The 23,390-nt window shown below is 41.3% G+C and overlaps 3 protein-coding genes across 3 annotated transcripts in view; 1 reads left to right on the top strand and 2 right to left on the bottom strand.

Annotated features, from left to right (window-relative positions):
• Nucleotides 1–330: 330 nt before the first annotated feature.
• Nucleotides 331–1,326, bottom strand: LOC137976789 (polycystin-2-like protein 1). The gene has a single exon (XM_068824131.1). The coding sequence runs from the start codon at nt 1,324–1,326 to the stop codon at nt 331–333; it is 996 nt and encodes a 331-aa protein (XP_068680232.1).
• Nucleotides 1,327–2,105: 779 nt separating this feature from the next.
• Nucleotides 2,106–4,095, top strand: LOC137974969 (XK-related protein 8-like). Its single transcript, XM_068821991.1, has one exon. It carries the CDS (start codon nt 2,162–2,164, stop codon nt 3,326–3,328), a length of 1,167 nt encoding a protein of 388 aa, XP_068678092.1. The 5' UTR covers nt 2,106–2,161; the 3' UTR covers nt 3,329–4,095.
• A 2,149-nt stretch (nt 4,096–6,244) lies between these two features.
• Nucleotides 6,245–23,390, bottom strand: part of LOC137976790 (uncharacterized) — a 62,348-nt gene continuing 45,202 nt past the window's right edge. The window contains exons 31-42 of the mRNA XM_068824133.1: nt 22,264–22,434; nt 20,490–20,771; nt 19,193–19,837; nt 18,180–18,378; nt 16,702–16,862; nt 15,396–15,660; nt 13,214–14,296; nt 11,570–11,660; nt 11,284–11,461; nt 10,225–10,390; nt 9,162–9,359; nt 6,245–8,495 (exon numbers count right to left, since the gene is read on the bottom strand). Coding sequence (XP_068680234.1) covers nt 7,054–8,495; nt 9,162–9,359; nt 10,225–10,390; nt 11,284–11,461; nt 11,570–11,660; nt 13,214–14,296; nt 15,396–15,660; nt 16,702–16,862; nt 18,180–18,378; nt 19,193–19,837; nt 20,490–20,771; nt 22,264–22,434 — 4,881 coding nt within the window. The 3' untranslated portion in view covers nt 6,245–7,053. The remainder of the gene's footprint in view (nt 8,496–9,161; nt 9,360–10,224; nt 10,391–11,283; nt 11,462–11,569; nt 11,661–13,213; nt 14,297–15,395; nt 15,661–16,701; nt 16,863–18,179; nt 18,379–19,192; nt 19,838–20,489; nt 20,772–22,263; nt 22,435–23,390) is intronic.

Here is a 23,390-nt window from a genome sequence, read left to right on the forward strand (position 1 = left end):
GATAATGAAACACCCCACAAGGAATTATTCTAAACATGCAACACGGGAACATTTACGGCGTTAATCTTGATGGCGGTCAGCTATTATGCCCCCATCCCCCCTCCCCTTTCTTAACTCAGTTGTGCATTGATAAATAACATTCAGTTAATCTTTACATCTGATATCAGACTGTTCGAAGCAATGTTCCACAAATCAATACTTGATGAATCAAGCCTCAGTTGAATTCAAAGGAACATAAGAGCCGTTTCCAAACGAGTCTCCCTCAAAGCTGAGGTTGATTACCCCTTCTTGGTCATCAGGATCATACCGCTCAGCTGCAGCGTACATATCCTATCTCAGTTCCTCCATCTGCTGTTCTTCCTTCAGCTCTGCATCCGCCACTGCATAGGCTGCTTCCCGGTTGACACCCCACCGCCGCTCTACAATATGATCAAGAAGCCTTTCCTCAGCCCATTCCTCGCAATAAAAGCCGCTCAGAGATGATTCAAGCCTGGTGAAGCGCTGTGCTACCAAATCCATTGCTTTAAACTTCCTCCTCGCCTTCATCTTCTGCTTTTTTTTCATGGCCACCAGATCCTTCTGCACTTCCTCCTCGATATTTTTCTTCTCGGCCGATTCATCATTGACCGAGATCTTATTCGGCTGCATGCCTGTGAGCTTTCTGAAACGTCTGATCAGAAAATCTACGATTTCGTACTCGTTTTCCTGTTCATCTGTGGACTCTTTGACTTCCGAGAACACGTCTAGCACGATGGTGAGGAACATGTTCATTAAGATGAACGTTCCAAACACCATGAAGGAAAAGAAAAACAAGGGACCTAGTACTGGAGCAACTTCAGTGAGGGCAAGAAAATCAAACGACCCAAGAAGAACTCCCATCACAGTTTCACAGGTAGAGACAAAGTTATAGAAATTGGGTAAATCCTTGCCAAATACAGCAAAAGCAAACAGAGAATAAGCCAGAAAAAATACAATAAATACAACGGAAAATGCAGCCAATGGACCTGCATAGCCTCGCAGTGTTTGCGCAAGGATTGTGATACGACGATTAAAGCGAAGCAGCTTTATTCCTTTAATGGAAGAAGTGAACACCACTAAGGCGACCATGTACATGAATACTTCGTTCCAAGATGCCACACGGCCAAAACTGACAAACTTTCCAGGGTTGTTCTCCAGGCTTGAGATGGCTTGGCTGACCAGCAGCGTACGCGTGAAAAACATCCCGATGCAGGTCAAAACCAGCACGATCATGAAGAACTCGACATAATTCCATCCTCTCCTCGGCGGAGAAAAGCCCTGGGAACGAGGTTGCCAAATCTGCCACATAACCTCCTCCACCGTACGTCGTCACATAACCTGGAGAGATAGGAACGAGATTTGTCAATAAGCAAAACAACCTAGTTCCCGATATTGATAGTTGGCGCGATTAGCATGAGGAAAAGGCGAACCTCGTTCCCAGGGCTTTTCTCTGCGGAGGGTAGGGCGGGCGGAAGAAAAGGCCTAAGAACGAGACGGGAAAAAGGCTTTGAAAAGAGTTTGAGACGTGTAAAGTGACACATCTAGGCGTTCTTTAATCGCAATGTAAACTTTTTGAGGGCGTTTAAATTCCTTTAACATTTTTCATCATATTTCATTGCTTGGTGATTGAGAACCTGGCACAGTATTAACAAGCAAAAATTACTAGGATACGATATTCCAGTATCCTTTTGCATTCCTTTGCAATCGACTCTAAGAGAATGTCAACTGGACTGGGATAGGGTTAACCCTAACACCTCGTTTACTGAGACCCATCTACGGAATAGGCCCAATTGAGCACATTCTCAACCATTGTTGGCCCTGAATAAAATGAAATATTGTTGCAGACACAAAACACGCCAGCCGGAGAACAAAAATTACGTGTAATAAGCAATATTTTTGCTTTCCAAACGCCAGTTTAGCGTCCGAAGATGTTCTCCCTGGAGGGTAGATGACGGAAGAGTGGGGCAATGTTAAATCATGCCCTAATGTATACTTGCGTGATCTTTAGATTACACCAGAGGACCACGTGCTTCTGATGTCATGTGATGTATTTTGGTAAGATATATTCAAAGGTAAACATTGTAATCCCAAATGATCAGAGTCATTGCCAGACAGGCAAGAGTCCCATTCCCAAAATTGTGACATGGAAGAAGCTGAGATTTATTTGAAGTGGTATCATACATTTCTGTTTTTCTTTCAAACTTTCCTGGCCGTTGCAGACACTACAACTGACATACTCACTTCACTAGAATACAAAAATTCAAAACACCCGGATGGCGAGAAATGGTTTGCTGTAAGCCTTGGTGTAACCTTAGTTACCCTAACAGTGCTTTGCGTTTGGTCTGCGATCGCGAGCACTCTTCGCATGCTTACAAAACAAGATGATGCCAAAGCAGAAGCCGAGAATCCAGATGTCATATTCCGCAATCCTGTCGTCAACATCCTCTTCAGCTGTTTTTGGCTCGGACCACCACTTCACAGCTTTCAGATGTTTCTTGTCTGCGCGGCTCGCTTCACGGAATCATGGAAGTCTGACCGCGGCGTTCCAATCGAAAAGGGACGTCTCTATTACCTGTACATTCACACGCTTAGTTTAAAAATGGTGGAGGGACTGCTAGAATCTGCCCCGCAGCTTATTCTTCAGTTGTATGTTATGCTGATGCCGGGTACAATTAAGATCACACAATACGTATCTGCTCCCATTTCTTTTATCACGCTTACTTGGATGATCACGAGCATGGAGGTATTCCGTGAGTTCGCAAACAGTAACCTAAGGCTTCATCACAATCTGATCATCTTCATCAGCAACGCTGGAATAATTGCAGCTCGTACTGTTGCAGTTGTTGCCTTCACACTCGTCTTCCCATGGTGGCTTGCTCTGGTGTTTGGGCTACATTGTTTCCTTATAAACGCTTGTGGTTACATGTTGTGGCGCTCCGAGAGAAAACAAGACATGCTTATATTTATTTTCGCCTATTCGCCGCTCTATCTTTTCATATACAGTTCGCATTATTTAAGTAAGCTTCGAGGCAACGCTCGGTTTGGTTTTCAGCTTCAAGCAGGGTTATCAATTGCTTGGCATTTGCTTTTCACAGCCGAAAACATGTTGATGATTTTCTTATATTACAAAACAGATCAGGTTGGAAAGTTGGACAATACTGTTGCTCTCATTACAGTTCTGGTCGGCAATATCGGAGGGATGTTTTTAAAGTCAATAATGTGGCATTGTTGTCTTGATAAAGACCCAATGGACACGAACAGACAGAGGCCCATCACCATACGGGTACTCAACCGCAAGAACCGCGCTTAATTAATGAAGTCCTCGATCATGTTAACGAAGCCACCCATTGGTTATTGACTGAGTTTGCCCTAACACAAGCCATTAAAGAAGGCTTGATAACACTCAAGGAAAACAATATGTTTGGTTTTAAAAAATATGCTTCAATTTGCGAAGCGGGATTTCGGTCTTGTTTGTAAAATGCACTTATAAGTCTTTTGGTTGCTAGACACTCTGACGTTTTGACCTGTCAATAATGACAGTTGTATTGAATGACGTCAAATATTTTAAGTATTCCCTGGCATATGATATCATATTCTAATCCGAGTGGAGTCGTGGTACATCTGTGTGTACTGTCACGAACACAGACCAGTATAAGCTTGTGACGTCATGTTATTTTAAGAATTTCAAAAAGGATACGGATATTTTCGCGACACGTTAATTTCGCGATTTACGATGCGCGTGATAATGGTAATAAACTCGTCCTTTCTTCATTATTAGCTATTACTGATGTATTGTTATTCACTTAATTTTTGCGTCATGTTATGTTCGCGACACTTATTATTCGCGTCACTTAAATTCGCGAAATGAAAGTATCGCGAAAATTTCATGTATATAATAAGGTAGTTTTTCATTATAGTTTTGTCAGTTGAGCTAGTTGCGCAATGCTGTGAGGTTATAGAGATTTAAACGAGAAAACGATTGTGTACATCGCTTCGAATATTATCACCAACAATTAGGGATTCATTGGTTTCTGTATTTCGCTTCATCGAGTTATTAAAGCATCATTTCTTCGTGCACGACACGTACTTTAGAATTGCTATAATATTCTGTGAGCGAAAATTCTCTCACATCAGCCGAGTAGGAAACGTAGTCGAGAACGCGAAAAGCAATTAGAAAACATTTTTTGAAGTTATCTTAAGACACGATATTTCAGCAATTGAGTCAGCTTTCTTTAAAGGGTTTAAATGTGCTTTTTCTTCTGAAGCACATTCGAGCGTCGTTTCAAGTAGAGCTATTTAACATCTTGTATTTGTTACATGATCTCTTTAGCCTTTTTGGGTAGTTTTCATTTATTGACTTTTCAATGGAATCCTCTCTTTCCCCCGTGCGCTGTCGTGCGTGGGGTGCATGCCGACATTTTTTACATGGTTCGCGAGAATCTGGAATCCAGTATCAATGGAAAACACCCAAAGTGAAGTGCAGCTAGCTGGTGCGCATGTGCTTTTGTTCAAATGTGATAGTGCACACAATCTCGACCCCAGGGCTCTTCTCTTGACTGAGGGAGAGAAGATCTCTCGGGAACCCTCTAGCAAAGTGTCTTCTCATTGGTTTTCGTGAAGAACAATAAAAAGCGTCTCTAATTGGTGCATTCATGTTAGCACGAGGACTGAGCAGGCGCCTTAGAGTTCAAATAGCCAATTTTTGGCTATGAGAACCCTACTGCGCATGATCTCCTATATAGAGTTTCCCAGAGCCTTGGGTCGATCCGTGGCTCTGGTGACGAGAATGATAGTGTACAGTGCCAGGCAAGTATAGCTTCACTCCTACTTTTGTTGACTTAAAAATTATGCCATGAATGCGTCAGGCTTCAAAATAAGTAAGTTAACGTTACAGTTCAAAATGTAGTTATGGTGGAACGGAGAGAGGCGAATTGATTTTTGTTAAATCTCTTAAAGTACTTCTATGATCAAGAAAGTTCTTTAGATTATAAAAGTGTTTTTGCTTAACACCCGACAGGAAAAAATTTGACCTTTGATTTTTATCCAAAGGCTGTTTACTTTGAGCTTAAGATTTGGATTTCACGGTTCGCCATTACTTAGTACGTTAAAAACTGACCTTTTGGACTTCAGAAGGTTGGATCTAGGGGAAAGTGACGTCATTTACTCACTAACTTAAAATCGCAGGGTGTACATGCAGCTTATTATACATGCGAAGCACGAGTTTAAAATTCGGAAGGTTGAAACTGCCGTGGAGCATATTAAGGACGGTGCCTACTAATTCAAAAGTATTTTTGCCCCGGTTTATCATTATGCGGGAAATGTATACCTTAAAAAGTGCTATTGAAATCGAAAAAGAAAATTTGGGGTAACCACGCATTTTTCGAACACAATTCATGAACAATATTTGTAAAAAGCTTTAAAATACAAAGCTATGTATAGCGTTCTTTCTCAAACTGAAGCTTAATTATCTCTGAAAAATGCAGGGTTACCCCCAATTTTCTTTTTGGATACCAAGAGTACTTACTAAAGTATACTTTCTCTGCATAGTTTTAAACCGCTCAAAAATACCCCTGAATTAGTAAACATCACCGATAGGAAACCCGAGTATCTCGAGATGCGCAGAACGTATGCGCACTAACAATTGCAGGCATTGCATTCGTCTTTGATGTCATTTTCTCCTTGATCCAGCTCTTTCAAGATTTTAGTTACTAATGGCGGACCTTTAAATAGGAAGATTCCAATGAAAATAAACAGGTGTCTTTTTGAAATCAAGGCTTCAAACTTGGGTCACTTAGTTCTCAGTTAGGTTTGAAATCCAAAGAAAAAAAAAGAATTGATTTTTTGCGTTACATCATCAGATAATCGCAGAGGAACTGCTTCTTTTGTATCCTTTTCCTTCTTGTCAGCAAGAGAGAAGGAGAAAGAAACAGTTCCCCAGGGAACTATCACTGGGTCGGTAGTGAGAAATTATAGAATGATTTTTAAAAAGTTAGAGAGAAACCACGAGGCGTAATAAGAGATTTCGAAAGTGATGTATTTCACAGGACGAAAATAACGATGGAGGGAAACCGTCAAAAATTTCAAATTACAAGGTTTCTTTTGTGACAAAGAGTATTTTTGTACTATTAATTTAGACGTGTAATGCTGTCGCGATCGTTCAAATACCAGAAAGAAGTAATTTCATACACCTTATTCCAAAATGGCCGCCATTTTAGTATTCTTTTCTTTCCATGCAAATTGGCCCTTATGGCCTCGCTTTCAAACGTAAAATTCAAAAGAATATTTAACCTTGAACGAGGCCAAAGAATACTAAAATGGCGGCCATTTTGGAATAAGGTGTCTGTGCCAACTAACGTCCAAAAATGTACGGAATTGGATGCACGCACAATATTGATATCCAACACGAAGAGTCCCTTAAAGTCTAAGCATTTCCTAGCTATTTCTAACTGAAACAATAACGTTAGAGTAAATTCAGCAGTTAACGTTTATCCTTACTTGAGAGCAGCATCTCGTGGACACTTTGTGACGCTAATTCCGAGACACGACTCATATTGATGTTGCGGAAAAGAGCAAGGGGACACTTCGTGACGCTAATTCAAAAATCACTTGCATTTTCTGGACATATCTGCATGCGCCGGTAAAATGATCAGCGTCTAATTAGAATAGGCGCTTTGTCATAAAAGATATCAGATAAAGTTTAGATAAATTCACGTCATCACCTACGGACTTTGATGAGCCACATAACTCAATTTTCTCTCCCCCCCTCCAACGAGGCAAAACTTGCCACTCTGTGTTTATACCTTGAAGAAGACACCTTTATACCCTGATGATAATGAAAGACCCCACAAGGAATTATTCTAAACATGCAACATGGGAACATTTATGGCGTTAATCTTGATGGCGGTCAGCTATTATGCCCCCATCCCCCCTCCCTTTTCTTAACTCAGTTGTGCATTGATAAATAACATTCAGTTAATCTTTACATCTGATATCAGACTGTTCGAAGCAATGTTCCACAAGTCAATACTTGATGAATCAAGCCTCAGTTGAATTCAAAGGAACATAAGGGCCGTTTCCAAACGAGTCCCCCTCAAAGCTGAGGTTGATTACCCCTTCTTGGTCATCAGGATCATACCGCTCAGCTGCAGCGTACATATCCTGTCTCAGTTCCTCCATCTGCTGTTCTTCCTTCAGCTCAGCATCTGCCACTGCATAGGCTGCTTCCGGGTTGACACCCCACCGCCGCTCTACAATATGATCAAGAAGCCTTTCCTCAGCCCATTCCTCGCAATAAAAGCCGCTCAGAGATGATTCAAGCCTGGTGAAGCGCTGTGCTACCAAATCCATTGCCTTAAACTTCCTCCTCGCCTTCATCTTCTGCTTTTTTTTCATGGCCATCAGATCCTTCTGCACTTCCTCCTCGATATTTTTCTTCTCGGCCGATTCATCATTGACCGAGATCTTATTCGGCTGCATGCCTGTGAGCTTTCTGAAACGTCTGATCATAAAATCTACGATTTCGTACTCGTTTTCCTGTTCGTCTATGGACTCTTTGACTTCCGAGAACACGTCTAGCACGATGGTGAGGAACATGTTCATTAAGATGAACGTTCCAAACACCATGAAGGAAAAGAAAAACAAGGGACCTAGTACTGGAGCAACTTCAGTGAGGGCAAGAAAATCAAACGACCCAAGAAGAACTCCCATCACAGTTTCACAGGTAGAGACAAAGTTATAGAAATCGGGTAAATCCTTGCCAAATACAGCAAAAGCAAACAGAGAATAAGCCAGGAAAAATACAATAAATACAACGGAAAATGCAGCCAATGGACCTGCAGAGCCTCGCAGCGTTTGCGCAAGGATTGTGATACGACGATTAAAGCGAAGCAGCTTTATTCCTTTAATGGAAGAAGTGAACACCACTAAGGCGACCATGTACATGAATACTTCGTTCCAAGATGCCACTTGGCTAAAACTGACAAACTTTCCAGGGTTGTTCTCCAGGCTTGAGATGGCTTGGCTGACCAGCAGCGTACGCGTGAAGAACATCCCGATGCAGGTCAAAACCAGCACGATCATGAAGAACTCGACATAATTCCAGAACTCCTTGAAGTAGCCCTTACGGAGCCTGTAAAGCTGTTTCAGTTCTTGATAAATAAAGACGCCGAAGAAGAGCACAATGAAAAACTCACATGCTATGAGAAACGACTCGAAACCGCCACCGAAGGTGAACAGTCGAGCTATTTTTAGATCGGTGAAAAGAAATACACCATTTGTCGGAAGGAATTCCACTAACATGGTCATGACACAAAACAGATTCACAATTGGATTGTACGTTGCTACTTCAATGATAACCGCACGGGTTTGTGGATCGATCCAGTTATTGCTTTCTAGTGTCTCAATTATTTTAGAAGCGTTATCTCTTGAGTGACCCAAATCTGCCACATAACCTCCTCCACCGTACGTCGTCACATAACCTGGAGAGATAGGAACGAGATTTGTCAATAAGCAAACAACCTAGTTCCCGATACTGATAGGTGGCGCGATTAGCATGAGGAAAAGGCGAACCTCGTTCCCAGGGCTTTTCTCCGCGGAGGGTAGGGCGGGCGGAAGAAAAGCCCTGGGAACGAGACGGGAAAAAGGCTTTGAAAAGAGTTCGAGACGTGTAAAGTGACACATCTAGGCGTTCTGTAATCGTATTGTAAACTTTTTTGGGGCGTTTAAATTCCTTTAACATTTTTCATCATATTTCATTGCTTGGTGATTGAGAACCTGGCACAGTATTAACAAGCAAAAATTACTAGGATACGATATTCCAGTATCCTTTTGCATTCCTTTGCAATCGACTCCAAGAGAATGTCAACTGGACTGGGTTAGGGTTAACCCTAACACCTCGTTTACTGAGACCTGTCTCCAAAATAGGCCCGATTGAGCACATTCTCAACCAGTGCTGGCCCTGCCTAAAATGAAATATTGTTGCAGACACAAAACACGCCGGCCGGAGAACAAAAATTACGTGTAACAAGCAATATTTTTGCTTTCCAAACGCCAGTTTAGCGTCCGAAACTGGTCTAGCTACCCTAGCAGCAATTCCAAGTATAGCAAGACCATTATTTTACTAAAACAATGAACATATGCGTTACCCATAAATGGTATGGTGTCCAGTTCGTCCGACGTGTTGAATTCCCAGGATTGAAAAGTAAAAGGAGGGAAGTACAGTGACTCGTTTTTCAGAGGTTGCCATCCAATGTCATACTGGCCCTGATCCTCAGCAAAAAATCCATACCAACTATTACATTGGTCCATATACGGGCGAAAATCTGGAGCAACCTCGCAGCTCTCTGTTGAGAAAATATAGACAGCTGTTAAAGAAGGTCTGTTTGAATAAAACGTTTCGCGAGCTGCTGCGCTTACTAAGCAGCCGACACTGTGTTTCAATAAGTGTTTATTACTGGTAGTTCTTATTTTCATTGTTTTGTTTTCTTGTTTTATCAAACCAAATTACTTTGTTTTTGAATTTCTGATCCTTTCATCATTTCTCCCGTTGAAGACCGCAATTCAGGCGGTCGAAAGATTATGCCAGAGAAAGTTTTTCAGTTTTCAGATTGTTCATCCAGGCTGCGGCCTCTCGATGTTTTCAGTTACTGCATGGTAGTTGTTTATTTTTGCACTTGTAGTCGTGTATTTCATTTATCCTCTTGTAAGTAAGGTAATTTAGGCTTGGTTCTGTTGGGATGTGCTGTAATTAAATGATTCACACATGTAATGACATTAGGAAGTGTTAAAAGTGACCTGAGATGCTAATTGACAAGCTTCGATATGGAAAAAACTCTCCGGAAAAAACGTTAGCTGACGCACTGCGTCAGTGGTTTGTTTTGGGATTCGAATCCATGTTCTCCTCATCACTATGGATTGAGTTAATAAATAAAGAATCAAATGAGCTCGCTTGTGCATTTCTTCAGAATTTTTTGAGAACTTTAACTATCTCCCGTGCCCATAAAACACGAAATGCACTTGCATTCACACGATTTCCTATAAACAGCACCTCGTCTATCTCATTTCATTTCTAATTTTATTTTATTTTCCCGAACGAGGAAGGACGCCGGTGGGAACGCTTAAATTAAAAAATTCTCAAAGCACAATATTACGACGGGTCAGTAGGTACATGAAAAGCATCCTAACTCAGTAATTGTATGACAAACTTACGGTTTTCAACTCTGACTTGTCTGAGTCGAGCCATTCCAACAATGTAAGCTGTCTTATCTGGTGTGAAGCCAGGTTCCGTCTCATTGCCATTGTACCAAGTTGCGGTGTACAGCGCGTTCATCAGAGTGGTCTTCGCGTACGTGTAAAAATTCTCCCGATTTCCGATCTATATTTTGCAAAGAAAATACAGCATAAAATGAATTATCGGTGGATGGAATCATTTAACAACTATGCGAAGCAATGTGTAAGACAAATTAAACAGGAAGCTCCGGACACCTGTAGGGAATTGTTACTCTCGTGGCCCCGCAAGTTGCAATCTTTACCGTGTTTAAGTGGTCAAGTGATAAATCAACCGTTTATATTCTGTCCACAATCTTTGATTCTGATTTTAAGTGAAATTATTTTCCTTCATGAGAAACAAACTATAGTGTCCCCAGTGTCCCCAGTTAGTGCTGGGGTTCTAATTGGGGCCACTGAACAAATCACATCAACTCATGTAAAATCATAGGTTGGCTTTTGAGGAGAGAAGAAAACCGCAGGATCGGGAGAAAAAAGAAGAACCAACAAACTTAACAGACACGTGACGCCAAGTCTGGCAATCGAACCCAGACCATACATTCTCACCAATAGCAGTGCCGTCCCTGTCTCTAGCTTAGAAAGCGAAGGGTCTCCTCTCAAGGGAGGAAGTAAAAATTATGCGAAATACCTTTTGAGGATATCAGTCAATAAGATCATCGACATAATCTGCCAGTGCTGACCAAACCAGAGAGGCAAATTCAAGAATTGGCGTGATTATACTACACTAAACCATGATTAGGCCTCAGGTGGTAAATTACATTTTTCAGCAAGCGGATTGCGTACAGCACCCTGGCCAATTTTAATTCTTTCAAATTAAGTCCAACTGTGCTGTCTCTCTTTAGTCTCTCTTTGATGTGGGGGAAGGGGAGCCCTAACCCACCCCCTAAGAGGGTCTTTCCCAACAATCAGTTTTCAATGGCTTTCAAAAAGAGGGAAACAGCCGATTGCAAGTGGACATGACGATTAAGCCGTGTTACTTACAGCTGAAAAGGATTTCTTTCCTCCATAGGCACCCTCTATAAATGTATTGTACATCGTTTCTTTGAAGGCAAATGAAGTTGGATCTCGATGAGAGTAGCTCACGATGCACAAACACGCGAGAAAAAACACGTACAACGCAACTTCCTTGATTATTGCATTCATCTTCATCTCTTTGAATCTGCGAAAAACAGAAAATGAGCTCTGTTTGGGACGGGAGCGCGAGATAAACGAAGTGGTGAGTTGCTAAAAACGATAGGACTTTTAGTCTAGGATGGATGTGTTATACCTGAGTTTTCGTGCTTCTTCCAGTTTAGATTTGTCAGGTGGCTGCAGACGGATAAGCGACTTTGGCTTCACCCTTTTGTCTTCTGACGATCCTAACGAAAATGTAAAAAAGAGAAAGAGACCAATTCTTAACAAAAAAGAAACCAGATCCGTGAATAAAAAGAACATTCAAGTCTTCATGTCACGCGTTGGTTTCCCTTGGTTCGCACGACGCGAAAAGTACCGAACCGAGAGTAAATATAGTCTCATTCCCACAAAAGCGAAACACACCCTACTTCAACTAAAGAAAGGTATTTTAATATATACAAAAGAAACCCTAGAAATTACGACCAATTACGAACTAAAATTAAGATATTTACAATAATTACAGTGCACTTGAATACACTTCACTTGAGTTCAGCGATTCTTTCACTTCTTGCATGTTCGCCATCCAGACACCAGCTCCAGAATAGTTTCGTTCACAACCTGTTCCTTTAAACTCTCTGCCTTGCTCAACTCCTTGTTCGCGTCAAAGTTTCCTCTATTATTATTCTCCAGCTTCTCTTTTTTCTCAATATTCAGCCGTTTGAAAACATGTTTTCCAATGATTTTTTTATTTTTATTTTATTTTATTATTATTTATTTTTATTCTTTTTAATCAGAATTTACTCATATCGGAACAAAGGCAAAAAAGTAATTATGCCACGTGAAAGAACGGGAGTTCTAAAAGGAAAGGAAAGGAACTTTATTTAAGTGTCTAGTCGACTTAGCGCGGGAGCACTAATTGGGGACACTGTAAAGTGAAATTAACAATCAACGCAAATGAAGTCAAATGTTGGTTTTTGAGGACAGGGGAAACCGCAATACCGGAGAAAATCTCTCGGTGCAGAGTAGAGAACCAACAAACTCATCCCACATATGACGTCGAGTCGAGGAGTCGAACCCGGGCCACATTGGTGGGAGGCGAGTGCTCTCACCACTACGCCATCCCAAGGAATTGTTGGAAACGTTCATTTTGCCACCATCTTGGCAAACCGCCTGCAATTCGCCTTGGTCTTTTCAAACAGACAGGCCATTTAAATCCCATTCAGCTGGGACGCGAATGTATACTCGACTTGTGAAATAAATGTGTTGAACCTGGTTAGTTAAGTGTATCTGAATTAGTGAGTGGTAGTTCTGTAACCGGTCTACAAGATCTCCTGACCAACCTCGCAAGACTAAAATGACGTTGGGCTGGCCACATTGAGCGAATGAATGATAATAGGTGGACGTACCGTGCTACAATTTGGACTCCACGAGGATACAAACTAAACAGACGGCGTCAAAGAACTCGTTGGCGTGATGACATCCAAAAAGAAACAGGCAACAACTGGACACCCCAAGTGCAGCAATGGCAAACATGGAAACGCCGTGAGAAGGCCTACGTTCAACAAAGGACGTTCGATCGACGATGAGGGCTGATGATGATGATGATGATGATGATGATGATGATGATGAATTCTGTAATTGTGTTGTCAACTAAAATGTATCGAGATTTACAGACTTATACAGTTGCCTTGATTACGACGTTTCTGTTGCTATGACGCCCAAAAGGTATAGTAAACACGTTTCCATTAACACTGCATTCTTATTTTAGCTTTCTGTTATTTGAGGTTCCATAACTTACCTCCGGGACTGTCATGTAACCATTCCTCGTCTTCCATTTTCTTTTTATCCTCGTCTTCCTCTTCCTCTTCCTCAGCAGGTTTCTTGACGATAATTGCGATAATAAGAGCGATTCCAAAGATTTTGATTGGCTGGCTGATGAGAACGTCTTGAAAGAATGATATCAACATGGATGATATCCACTGAGCGGATTTCTCTTTTCCAAACTGTAGACCGTAGAGTACACAGAAAAATGCTGTAGTGAAACAGGTTAAGAAACAAATGACCCATGCTATGTATAGAAACCAATATGGCAATAGCTTCTTCTTCTTCTTCTTTTTCTTTTTCATCTTTTTCTCCATTTCTTCTTTCCTTTCTTGCTTTGAAATTCTAAAGTTTATGTCATCTGATTCCACACCTTGACCAAGCGTGATTTCATCGTTTTGCGCCAGATCTGTCTTGGAGGTTGTTAAGTCCAAGAACTGGTCGTCTTGCTTGGAACCCGTCTGCAAAATCTCAATAAAATCATTCTTGTTGCTCTTGCTGAATTCAAAGAAACAGAAAAACAATTCTTGAAACCACCAGCACGTTCGAGACTTGCGTCTCTCTTTTAGTTCATCTTTCGAAGGTTTGGCTTCGACGCTTCGGAAGATGCCTACGATTAAGACGTTGACTGGTATAATGATCAAACTACTCATGATTCCGATGCCAATCTGAGCTGGACTGAACGCCAAAGGACCAATCTGTAACGTGCTAGCTGGGTCACTCTCCCCGCCAACCTGATAAAACATGGCGTTTGTGATCATAGAACAATACAGCAGAGTTAAGCAACACGTTATGCGTTGTAGCCGCGTGAAACGACTCTTCGCTGGTCGAATAAACACCGAAAACCAGAGATGTCCATCGGCTAAGTTTTTCTGAGTTGTAGAATAAAAAAGATGGTTGAAGCTTGTCATCTCTTCGTGGCCAGCAACTGGTATAAGTCTATCAACACTTCCGTCCCCTTCTTCAACTGCCAGCCATCCCTCGCAGATGAAAAGATACTTCTTGTCATTGTTCAGGTCGTGGACTATAACGCGACTGACATACCAGGACGGCAATCGACCTGTGAAAGATAAGGTTGAGAGAAAAGTAACTCGGTAAAGGACGTTCAGCAAGCCGGCGTTATAAACTAAAAAAGATAATAGAATAAGCTTAGTGAAAACGTTTTTTCTAACTTGACCAACAAAAGAAATCACTGAAGGGGCTGAACATTTAAAGTTCTTTTACGAAAATGTAGAGAAGAATACTGCATTATTCTTAATCTCTTGGTAAATGCTTTATTGTATTTCAACCATTAAATCCCGTGAATAACAAAAGAAATCACTCAGCTGAAGGGGTTTAACATTTGCGGTTCTTCTGCAACTAAAGGGACCTTTAGCTTCCAGGACGAGGGCGAGAACGAGTACAGATTTTACTGGCAGTTTTTAGCAATGATACTTAGAAAATTTATAACCCGTACGATTAATCTTACTAATTGTTAGCAGCATAGATTTCTCAGTTATTCTTATTGCTGTTACCTGGCCCTTTTTGCTGATCGAAAAATGCCAAAACTGCTACCGTGTTGTTGACTTGTTTTGACACGACGACATTTTTGCAAAACCTCGTACTAAAATGACGACGGTAACACGTTTTTCCCGCCAAAATGACGCTGGTTGGTGCGCGCTCACTTCGTAGTCGCTCTCGTCCGAGAATCTAAAGCTCTTTAATGTAGAGAAGAATACTGCATTTTTCTTAATCTCTCGGTAAATGCTTCACTGTACGATTGGCTTAAATTTCAACTATCACAACTTCAACCATTAAAATAAGTTCATTAATTTCATCAATTTTCAATAATTAATTTAATTCCGTTAAATTTCTCTTGGCCTTTTGAAAAAAAAAACGGTTTTCGTTTGATTTGGTTGATCAAGTTTAACCGGTATGAGACACAAGTGAAATGGTTAAAGACAGCTGTCGTTTACTTGGGTTCTTTTAAACGCTTTGCTCGAAACGCCAGTCGCAAAACGTGCAGAAGTCTGGTAACAACTATACCCAGAAATTGATCACGCTTCAACCGAAAAGGTTGGAAAAGTGATAAATATATTGGAAGACTTCAAGCTCATCATCCTAAACCGAAAAAGAAAACAACTTTAATGTTTTTCTTGGCTAAAAAAGGAAACACTTGCCGCCATTATTGTGCCAAATGTGGAGATAGTTAAGTTCTCCGAAACCTTCTGGAAACGTCGCTAGAAAGATGTCAACACCGCGGCGTTGAAACGTCTTCCGCTTGGAATCTTTGAGAAGGCGTGGTTGACTCTCGCCTTCATCCCCTGAAAGAATAAAGCTGACTTCTGCTGTGGTTCCAGCGCTTCTTCCATAACCTGTGTAAACTGTAATTTCATAATGCTGGCGATCATATGGTTCATTGTCCTCCAAAGGGGTTACTCCAGCCTACGATATCACAAATTAGGAAATCACTAATTGAACTACAGATAACACAAAAAACAATTAAGACGGAATCCACCTGAAGTTCGAGTAACAAGTGGACAAAAACCTAGTACCAAGATTATAAACATCGTATTGCAAACTTCTGTACGACTGTTTTACATATCTTCTCAAAAAAGATCATTTCTGGCAACACCAAACGTCAAAGACAACTGTTGAACTTCGTAAGAAACACTTGAAAGTACTGGTTAAATGAAACTGATGATGAAATTTTACCTGTGTTTGCACAATTTCGCTGAACGTTGAAATTTAATTTTTCTCGTTCCCATGGGAAATTGTTCTCGGTGTTATTTCAGGCAAATATTTATATCTTTAGCTTTCAGGAAATGTAAAAAGGACTGTAAAATACTTAAAATTATTCTGGTACCAGATTTTTGTCCACTAAAAACTGAAATTGCTCGATTTTCTATCGGATTTCGTCTTAATGTTTTTTAGTCTCATCATCTTGGCTTTAGTGGCAGGGTAACCACATCCAGCTTCTGTCACTGTGAAGCGTGGTAGATCAGCTCACAACACCGCGACTCGGTGTCACAATGAGTGCAGTGGTCATCTAGCTAGCCGAGTCCAGATCTGATGGGAGCGCGTTCGTCTCGTGAAGAACACCTGTCGCATGTATTTCGGACTCCAGAGACATACATTGCTACATATATCTTTCATATCTCACGCTCCCGCCAACTTTCTAATTTGACCGACTTGATTTTGGTGAAAAACGGTCGACAAGCATTCATATCAAGATTAATTGGACATCACATGCCACGTGTGGTATTGTAAACAACAGCGCGACCCCGATATGTCGTAGATGATCTCAGACAAAGCTCCTTGTTTGGCAGCGTCTACTGCCAAGTAACCGATAAACCGGTTTTCATGTCCTAGAAAACCAGGCCTAGGCAACTATGAAACTCCATTCCTTTCCTTTAAGGGTTTTGTTATAAAGAGTAATTAAACAAAACTAGAACGATAACATAAGATTAAAGTAAACATCAATACCTTAACAACATCCTTAAGGTCTTCCCTGCGTGCATAAATAGCAAGTATAAGATATACTCCAAATATTCCACACACAGCAGCCAGAGCAACCGGATTTTCCGCTAAATTAGCATTGAATACTTTGTTAAAATCAATCGGGTTTGGCGCAACAAACATGCTACCTGAAACACAAATAGCAGGGGTTGAATTCTGTTTCTGCGCCGGAGAGATCAATTAACACAAAATACTAGTGTCACCAACACTACAAATCGCGCGTATACAAATGTTACGGCAATTTCATAACCAGGGCCGAGCGCGGGAAACCGCGTGAAAGCAAGTCACAATTGATTTTTGCTTTTGGTTCTGATTGGCTGAGAATGTGCCGCGAATTTTTTTAAGCATGGCAATGCAATTTCAAAGCACTTTAAGAGCAACCACTCGAAAGCTGTGCTCCTATGATCACCGTACACTTTCCCTAAAAGCCAGGTAATACTCTGCTCTCTCACTATTATTTAAGGTGCCCCTAAACTCCAATTCTTATCTTTGCCAAAATAAATTTGTTAGAAATTTCACTTTAAATGTGACGTGAAGCTCAACAGAGGTCGTTTGTCTGTCGGCCAAGTTAGTGAGGAGCATGGGTCCATTCCCTGGGATGACGTCTATGCAAAGTACTTTACAATGAAAAAATTAATTTAAAATGGAATCCAAAGCACTTTTTGTCGCCATCTCAAACATTGAACCATCCGTCGGCCGAGGGACAAAATGAAACGAAATTAAGCAAAAAGGTTGAACTGAAAGGAGGCAGTGCGGGCTTGAGAGTCGGAGTTTCCGGGTTCAAGACCCATTCTGACCACTCGTTGAATTTGATCCTGGTAGTCCCTGGTTCACCGTGCACCGGTGGATCAGTTGGTTGGGCATCGGGCTGCCATGCGGGAGGTCGTGAGTTCGATTCCAACACTTAGGGTCTTAAAATAACTGAGGAGAAAGTGCAATTACATCCCCAAATGGTTAAGACGTTCAAGTCTTCTCGGATAAGGACCATAAACCGTAGGCCCTGTCTCAAAACCCTTCAATGTTCACAGTGGGACGTAAAGAACCCACACACTATTCGTAAAGAGTAGAGTATGCAGCTCCCCGTGTGGTGGTCAGGCCTCATTTCACTCATTCATGTGCTGGGTGAGATCGTTAATTGACTGATAGCTGCTGCCAGCGGCCCCTATATATGCTGATGTCCGATCTCAGCCATAGATCCCTTGCTTGTAAAGCGCATTTGAATATGTCAATAGAAATGCGCTATATAAATTCATTACCATCACCATTACCAATCAACTTGTTTGCCTCCGGCCAGTTGGGATTCTTAGTCGTTGTTGCTGTTGTTGTTGTTGTTGTTCTGTTAAAGCGTTTCGTTGATTGTGTTTCATTTGGCCCAGAAAAGCCCCTATGGGGAGAGGTCAATTATGTATTGTATTGTTTTGTTTTGTATTAAGGTTGAACCATACTTGCAATGTTGACTTTGTTAACGCTTCTTCTAAAGCGCTTTCGGGTGACCACTTTTTTAACTGTTTGGGTCTGAGCAGCAGCTTTCGTTGTCGGAGCTGCAGTAGTGGTTTCTTCGACTTCAATTTCCTCCTCCACTTCTTCTTCCTCACCGGGTTTACACAAGCAGTGCGTCAAGTTTGCGATAGTTTTGGGGCCAACCTTAATGTGGAAAAAATTCAGTAGCAAATCTCAACCAATAGAAATTATGTTCCAAAACGAGTTAAGAGGAACCAGGCTTCCCTTAGAGGTGAAAGTATTCGGCTGCCATTAATGTGTCTCGAGGTCGATTCCTCGATTCCACCAGGGTTCGTGCTGGATTTTGTATACAAAATCCCACGAGTATTCAAGGAGTTTTCAAGAACCAGAAATTGAATTTTCAAGGAGTGCTTGTGAGGAGATTTCTATGCCATACATCGTGTTTCAGTGTTTTCTAAATCCTGCATTTTAATTTTTGCATTAGTCTTTCCCCAAAAGTCAATTTGCTCAATTTTTGAGATGTCTTGTCTTTAACTTAGCGTGATCTTCATTTTCTCTCGGCATGATGCAATCTCTACAACTTTCACCTTAGCAAAAATTCAAGGAGTTTTCAAGCAGTTTCCCACAAAATCCTTTTTTTCAAGAGCTTTTCAAGCACCCTTGAAGTCCAAAATTAAATTCCAGGGCTTTTCAAGCACTTCAAGGAAGTATTCCAGTTTTCCTCTCTGATCATTTATTTTCCCTAAATTGATTTGTTTACTTGACGGCTGTATGTTGGATAACTTAAAGGTTAATGCAATTTCCATCGTTAAATAAAGATTATCACTGTTCTCACCAAACAACGAAGTATCGACCTAAAGTGAAGTGCGCCTCCTTAGATCGTATCAACTGTATAATCTATCGTACGCCTCCTAAAGACGTACGCTTGACCTCATTTGACTGTCAGCCACTTTTATTTAATCATCAAGAGAGTAAACAGAGAAACAGAGAAACGTACCCTGCAGCCTTTTGATGTCCAAGTATTAGTTTCCTCGTCAAACATCTTGCACGCTGGCACGTAGATGCGCAGTGCATAACTCGTATTCACAGTGCCTAACGAGTCCTTATTTATGGCCTTAACGCCCAAATAGAACTGCTTTGCAGTGATATTAGCCAATAGCTCCGCTTCAGAACCATTGGAACTTGCATTGATCCCCTCAAGCAGCAGTGTGTTTAAGAGAATATGAGGCACGACAAACGTAAATGGATGTGGTCGTTTCTTCATCTTTTTGGAGGCCTCCAGAGTGGGAAATACGTGTCCATAATCAAAGTGCTTGGCGGTTGGCTTCTTACCGTACCTTACTGCTACCATGAATTTAATCTCCGAATGAAAGGTCTTAATCTCTATGGCAACAGCCGCATCGGTGCTAGTTCGGTTAAATTTGTGTACACGCATGGGTGGATCGCCGTCTTCAAAGTGGTTCAACTCCATTGGCTTGACAGGGTTTATCTTGAGATTGCGGGGAACAAACATTTCCAGTTCTTGACCTGCGAGATCTAGAGGCTTTCCGTTTCCATCCGTGAGCGATAAGCCAACTGTCTTGGAATTCAAATCACTTGAGCTGTTATCCCAAGCAAACGGATTTTTGTCCATGGCTGAAAGCTAATCGAGACAAAAAGAACACACAATAAATACAGATACGAGGCTATGTTTCATCGCTTATAAATTCTTCCAGCTTGAAGTTCTAAGTCGTCTCATTCTTTAGGTGGGAAAGTATAATTTCCTGCGTACGATGGTAATTTAAAATTCTCGTTGAAAAGAATTTTGTGAGAACACTTATGTCCACGTACGCCCAATTGTGACATCCAACACGAAGTGTGACTTTAAGTCTAAGCCTTTGCTATTTATTTCCAACAAAATGGTCAGGGTTAAGGTTAGCATTATTTTACCTTACTGTAGGGTGAATGGCCCTAACTAGATGCCCACCCAATTTTGACATCCAACATGAAGTGTCCCTTTGAGTCTCAGCCTTTGCTTCTTATTTCCAACAAAATGGTTGGAGTAAAGGTTAGCATTATTTTTAGCTTATTGTAGGGTGAATGCAGCTGTTTATTCTTACTTGAAGAGAAGCATTTGGGGGACATTTTGTGACGATAACTGCATGTCGGTATTCCGAGAAGACACGAGTTAGTGATGTTTAAGTTTGAGAGAAGAGCAAAGGGATACTTCGAGAAGCTTATTGAAATCAGCAAGCATCTAATTAGGAGCATTTCTAGACATATCTGTGTGAGAATGGAACCCTATTTGTACCAACCGTTGAGCCTATAGCACTTGTGGCCCCTTCATCCACAGATGCATTAGCTCCGCCAAACAATGCCATTGGATTTGGAAGTTTCACTCCCCCCGTTCCCTCTCCTTCGTCATCCTCGTCATCATCTCCACTGATTCCGTCCAACGTTTTCCTACCAACAGACATGTCCAGGTTCGGTGACGAGATCATTTTTGGTTTGTCTCCAGCTGCCAGCTGCTTTTGGAGGGCACCGCTGACCTTGTCTACTACGCCAAGGGCGTTCTTGGTGTTGTTTTGACTCTTACTCTAGGTATAACCGAAATACATGAAACAAAAAAGTGTTAATGTTCTGTGGCTTGGATCATGAAACCTAAATCCCTCTACTTTCACATTCCTTGGGTCATTCGGCCAGAGGCTTCGCCAACGTTGAAGAGGACAAGTTTTGTAACAAGAAGACTGAGCCAGTCGCTACCACTCGATACATCAATCAATACGAAAATAAGAGGATAAAGGATAGCCTTTAATTGCGCTCGATTTGAGAGCCAATGACTTTTCTCGGGTTAAGTGTTTACCTACCAACAAAGTCACTAACTAGTTGCAGCATGATTTGTAGTAGAAAATGTATATTTGAAGTGCTGCTCCCATGCAACTGTGTGTAGAGCATTGCACCGGCATCGCAGAGGTGACAGAGGTCAAAGGTTCAAATCCCGCTTAGGCCGCCTGAATTTTTCAGGTGTCCATAAAGTGGCAATTGCTAAAATTGATTGGCCAGTTCGAGCGATTTTCAATTGAGTGTCGAAAGTAATTAGCGAATTACTTTGGTTTTGCATTACTTCACTCAGTGATTGGTTCAAAGTTCTCGCGCCACTTTTTCAACCAATCAGAAGTGAAACCAAAACCAATCTTGGCTCGCGCGTGCACATTTTCCCGCGCTTTGCGTCGGCTACGTGTAATTACTTCGAGTTTTGAGGTTTGATTGGTTATCAGTCGCAAAGTAATTACTTTGGTTTTGGTTTTGACACTCAATTGAAACTCGCTCTAAGTGCCACGATTACTTCTATCTTTCCATAATTTGTAGTCTTTAAGTGCCCGTGTGACCAAAAACTCAATTCTTATTTTTCTTTGGATTTTCAAAACTATGTTAACTAAATACTAAGCGACCAAAGTTCTAAGTCTTGATATAAAAAAGACACCTGTTTATTTTAAATGGAATTTTCCTATTTAATGGTCCGCCATTACTAACTTCAAGTTTATAAGAGAGCTGGTTTGAAGGCAAAATGACGTCAAAGGCTCACTAGTTTAAGAATGCAATGCGTGAGTACGCCACATAATTAATATGAAGCACGGTAGTTTTGGGCTTTCAGACTTTTAAACTCGCGTTTTGCATATATAATAAGCTGCATCCACACGCTGCAATTTTAAGCTAGTGAGCCTTTGACGTCACTTTTCCCTGGATCCAACTCTTTGAGGTCCAATCGGTCAATTTTGAAAGTGAGTAATGGCGGACCGTGAAATCCAAAACTTACAAACAAAGTAAACTGCCTTTGGATAAAAATGAAAGCTCAAAGGTGTTTCGGGAAATAGCCCAAAGGAAATGGAAAAACAATTCAATTTTTCTTGTTTTTTTCCCGAGCCTCGACCACAAGCTGAACACTAATACATCTGTCGCAAAACGTCTGTTAGCTGACAAGTCAATCATTTGACCAATCGGTCAATTGGACCCTCATTTTCTGTAAGTTCGCGTTCAGTTAATCCAGCGGTTACTCAAACAAACTATCCATCAATCAGCCTTAGTTACCGGGTCTCCCGCAGAGGTGCCATTAGCAGCCTTCTGGTAAGAGTCGATGGACGCTCCGACGACATTTCCGATAGCGGAGCCCAGACTCTTCGCAACGTTCTCCACATCACGGGCACTGTCACTGCCTGATAAGAAATCTCCCATTTCATCTAAGGCCTTAACTGTTGAGTTCTGCCGACAAGAAAAATAAAGGGAAAATTTAATTTAGTGATCAATTGAATTAACCTTGAATTGTCTGAATTCTAACTCCAACAACTCTACCCCTGCTGTACAAGAATTTGTAAAGTGATCGAATACGCTTCTCCCGTTATCCATTTGCGTTTGCACTTGTGTGTCATTTTCCTTGGCTGCTGATCAAAAGAATGACCTGTGAAAATCAATCACCAAGTCGGATAAAACTATGAATAGATTGAATGGAATTCTAGACCTACGATTAAAGGAGAACTGAAGATAAAAATGAAATATTTTTTCCTTCGCCAAATTTGTCGTGCCTGACTTAGTTAAAGGAAATATTCGAGTATTTGAGGGGTTCCTTACATTTTGACGTTTTTATGAGGCCAGGGAGATCCGTATTGGTCACTCGATGGAAGTCCGCCATTTTGGCTGTACTATAGCAGGCTTGGGCGCTATGCGTGACGTCATTGCGCTCACTTGCTTGAACGCGGGAAACTTGAAAAATGGTTCAGTGCGCTAATGTGGGCTGTTCTAGTAGACCTCTCATCGTTTCCCTCTTTAAAATGAAGTCCTTTTCGAAGAATGGATCATCCGAATTTAGAAGAAAAAACTAGCCAAATATCCAGCCCTGTCACATCTGTTCGGATCATTTCGAACCCTCCTGTTTTGAAGGTGTCTTGGCCACAGCGGTCGATGCGACAATTGCATGTAATTGATGAAATGATGAAAAACTTTGCGACTCCATTTATCCCCAGTGAGTAATGTTTTCTTTAGTCGGGAGATTGCAGTGGCAAACCATGCGCCGGAGAAGTGAACCGAAAGGTTGTTTTTGCAAGCAACTGGGACACGTTATTTCGTGATTTGCATTCGCACTTCAAGCTGGGTTTTATAAACTCGACAACGATCACAAAGATGTTTAATTGAAGTTTGAAAATTCGCAAAACTACGAACAG

The sequence above is a fragment of the Montipora foliosa genome, chromosome 11, assembly GCF_036669935.1.
Source record: "Montipora foliosa isolate CH-2021 chromosome 11, ASM3666993v2, whole genome shotgun sequence".
Classification (NCBI taxonomy): Eukaryota; Metazoa; Cnidaria; class Anthozoa; order Scleractinia; family Acroporidae; genus Montipora; species Montipora foliosa.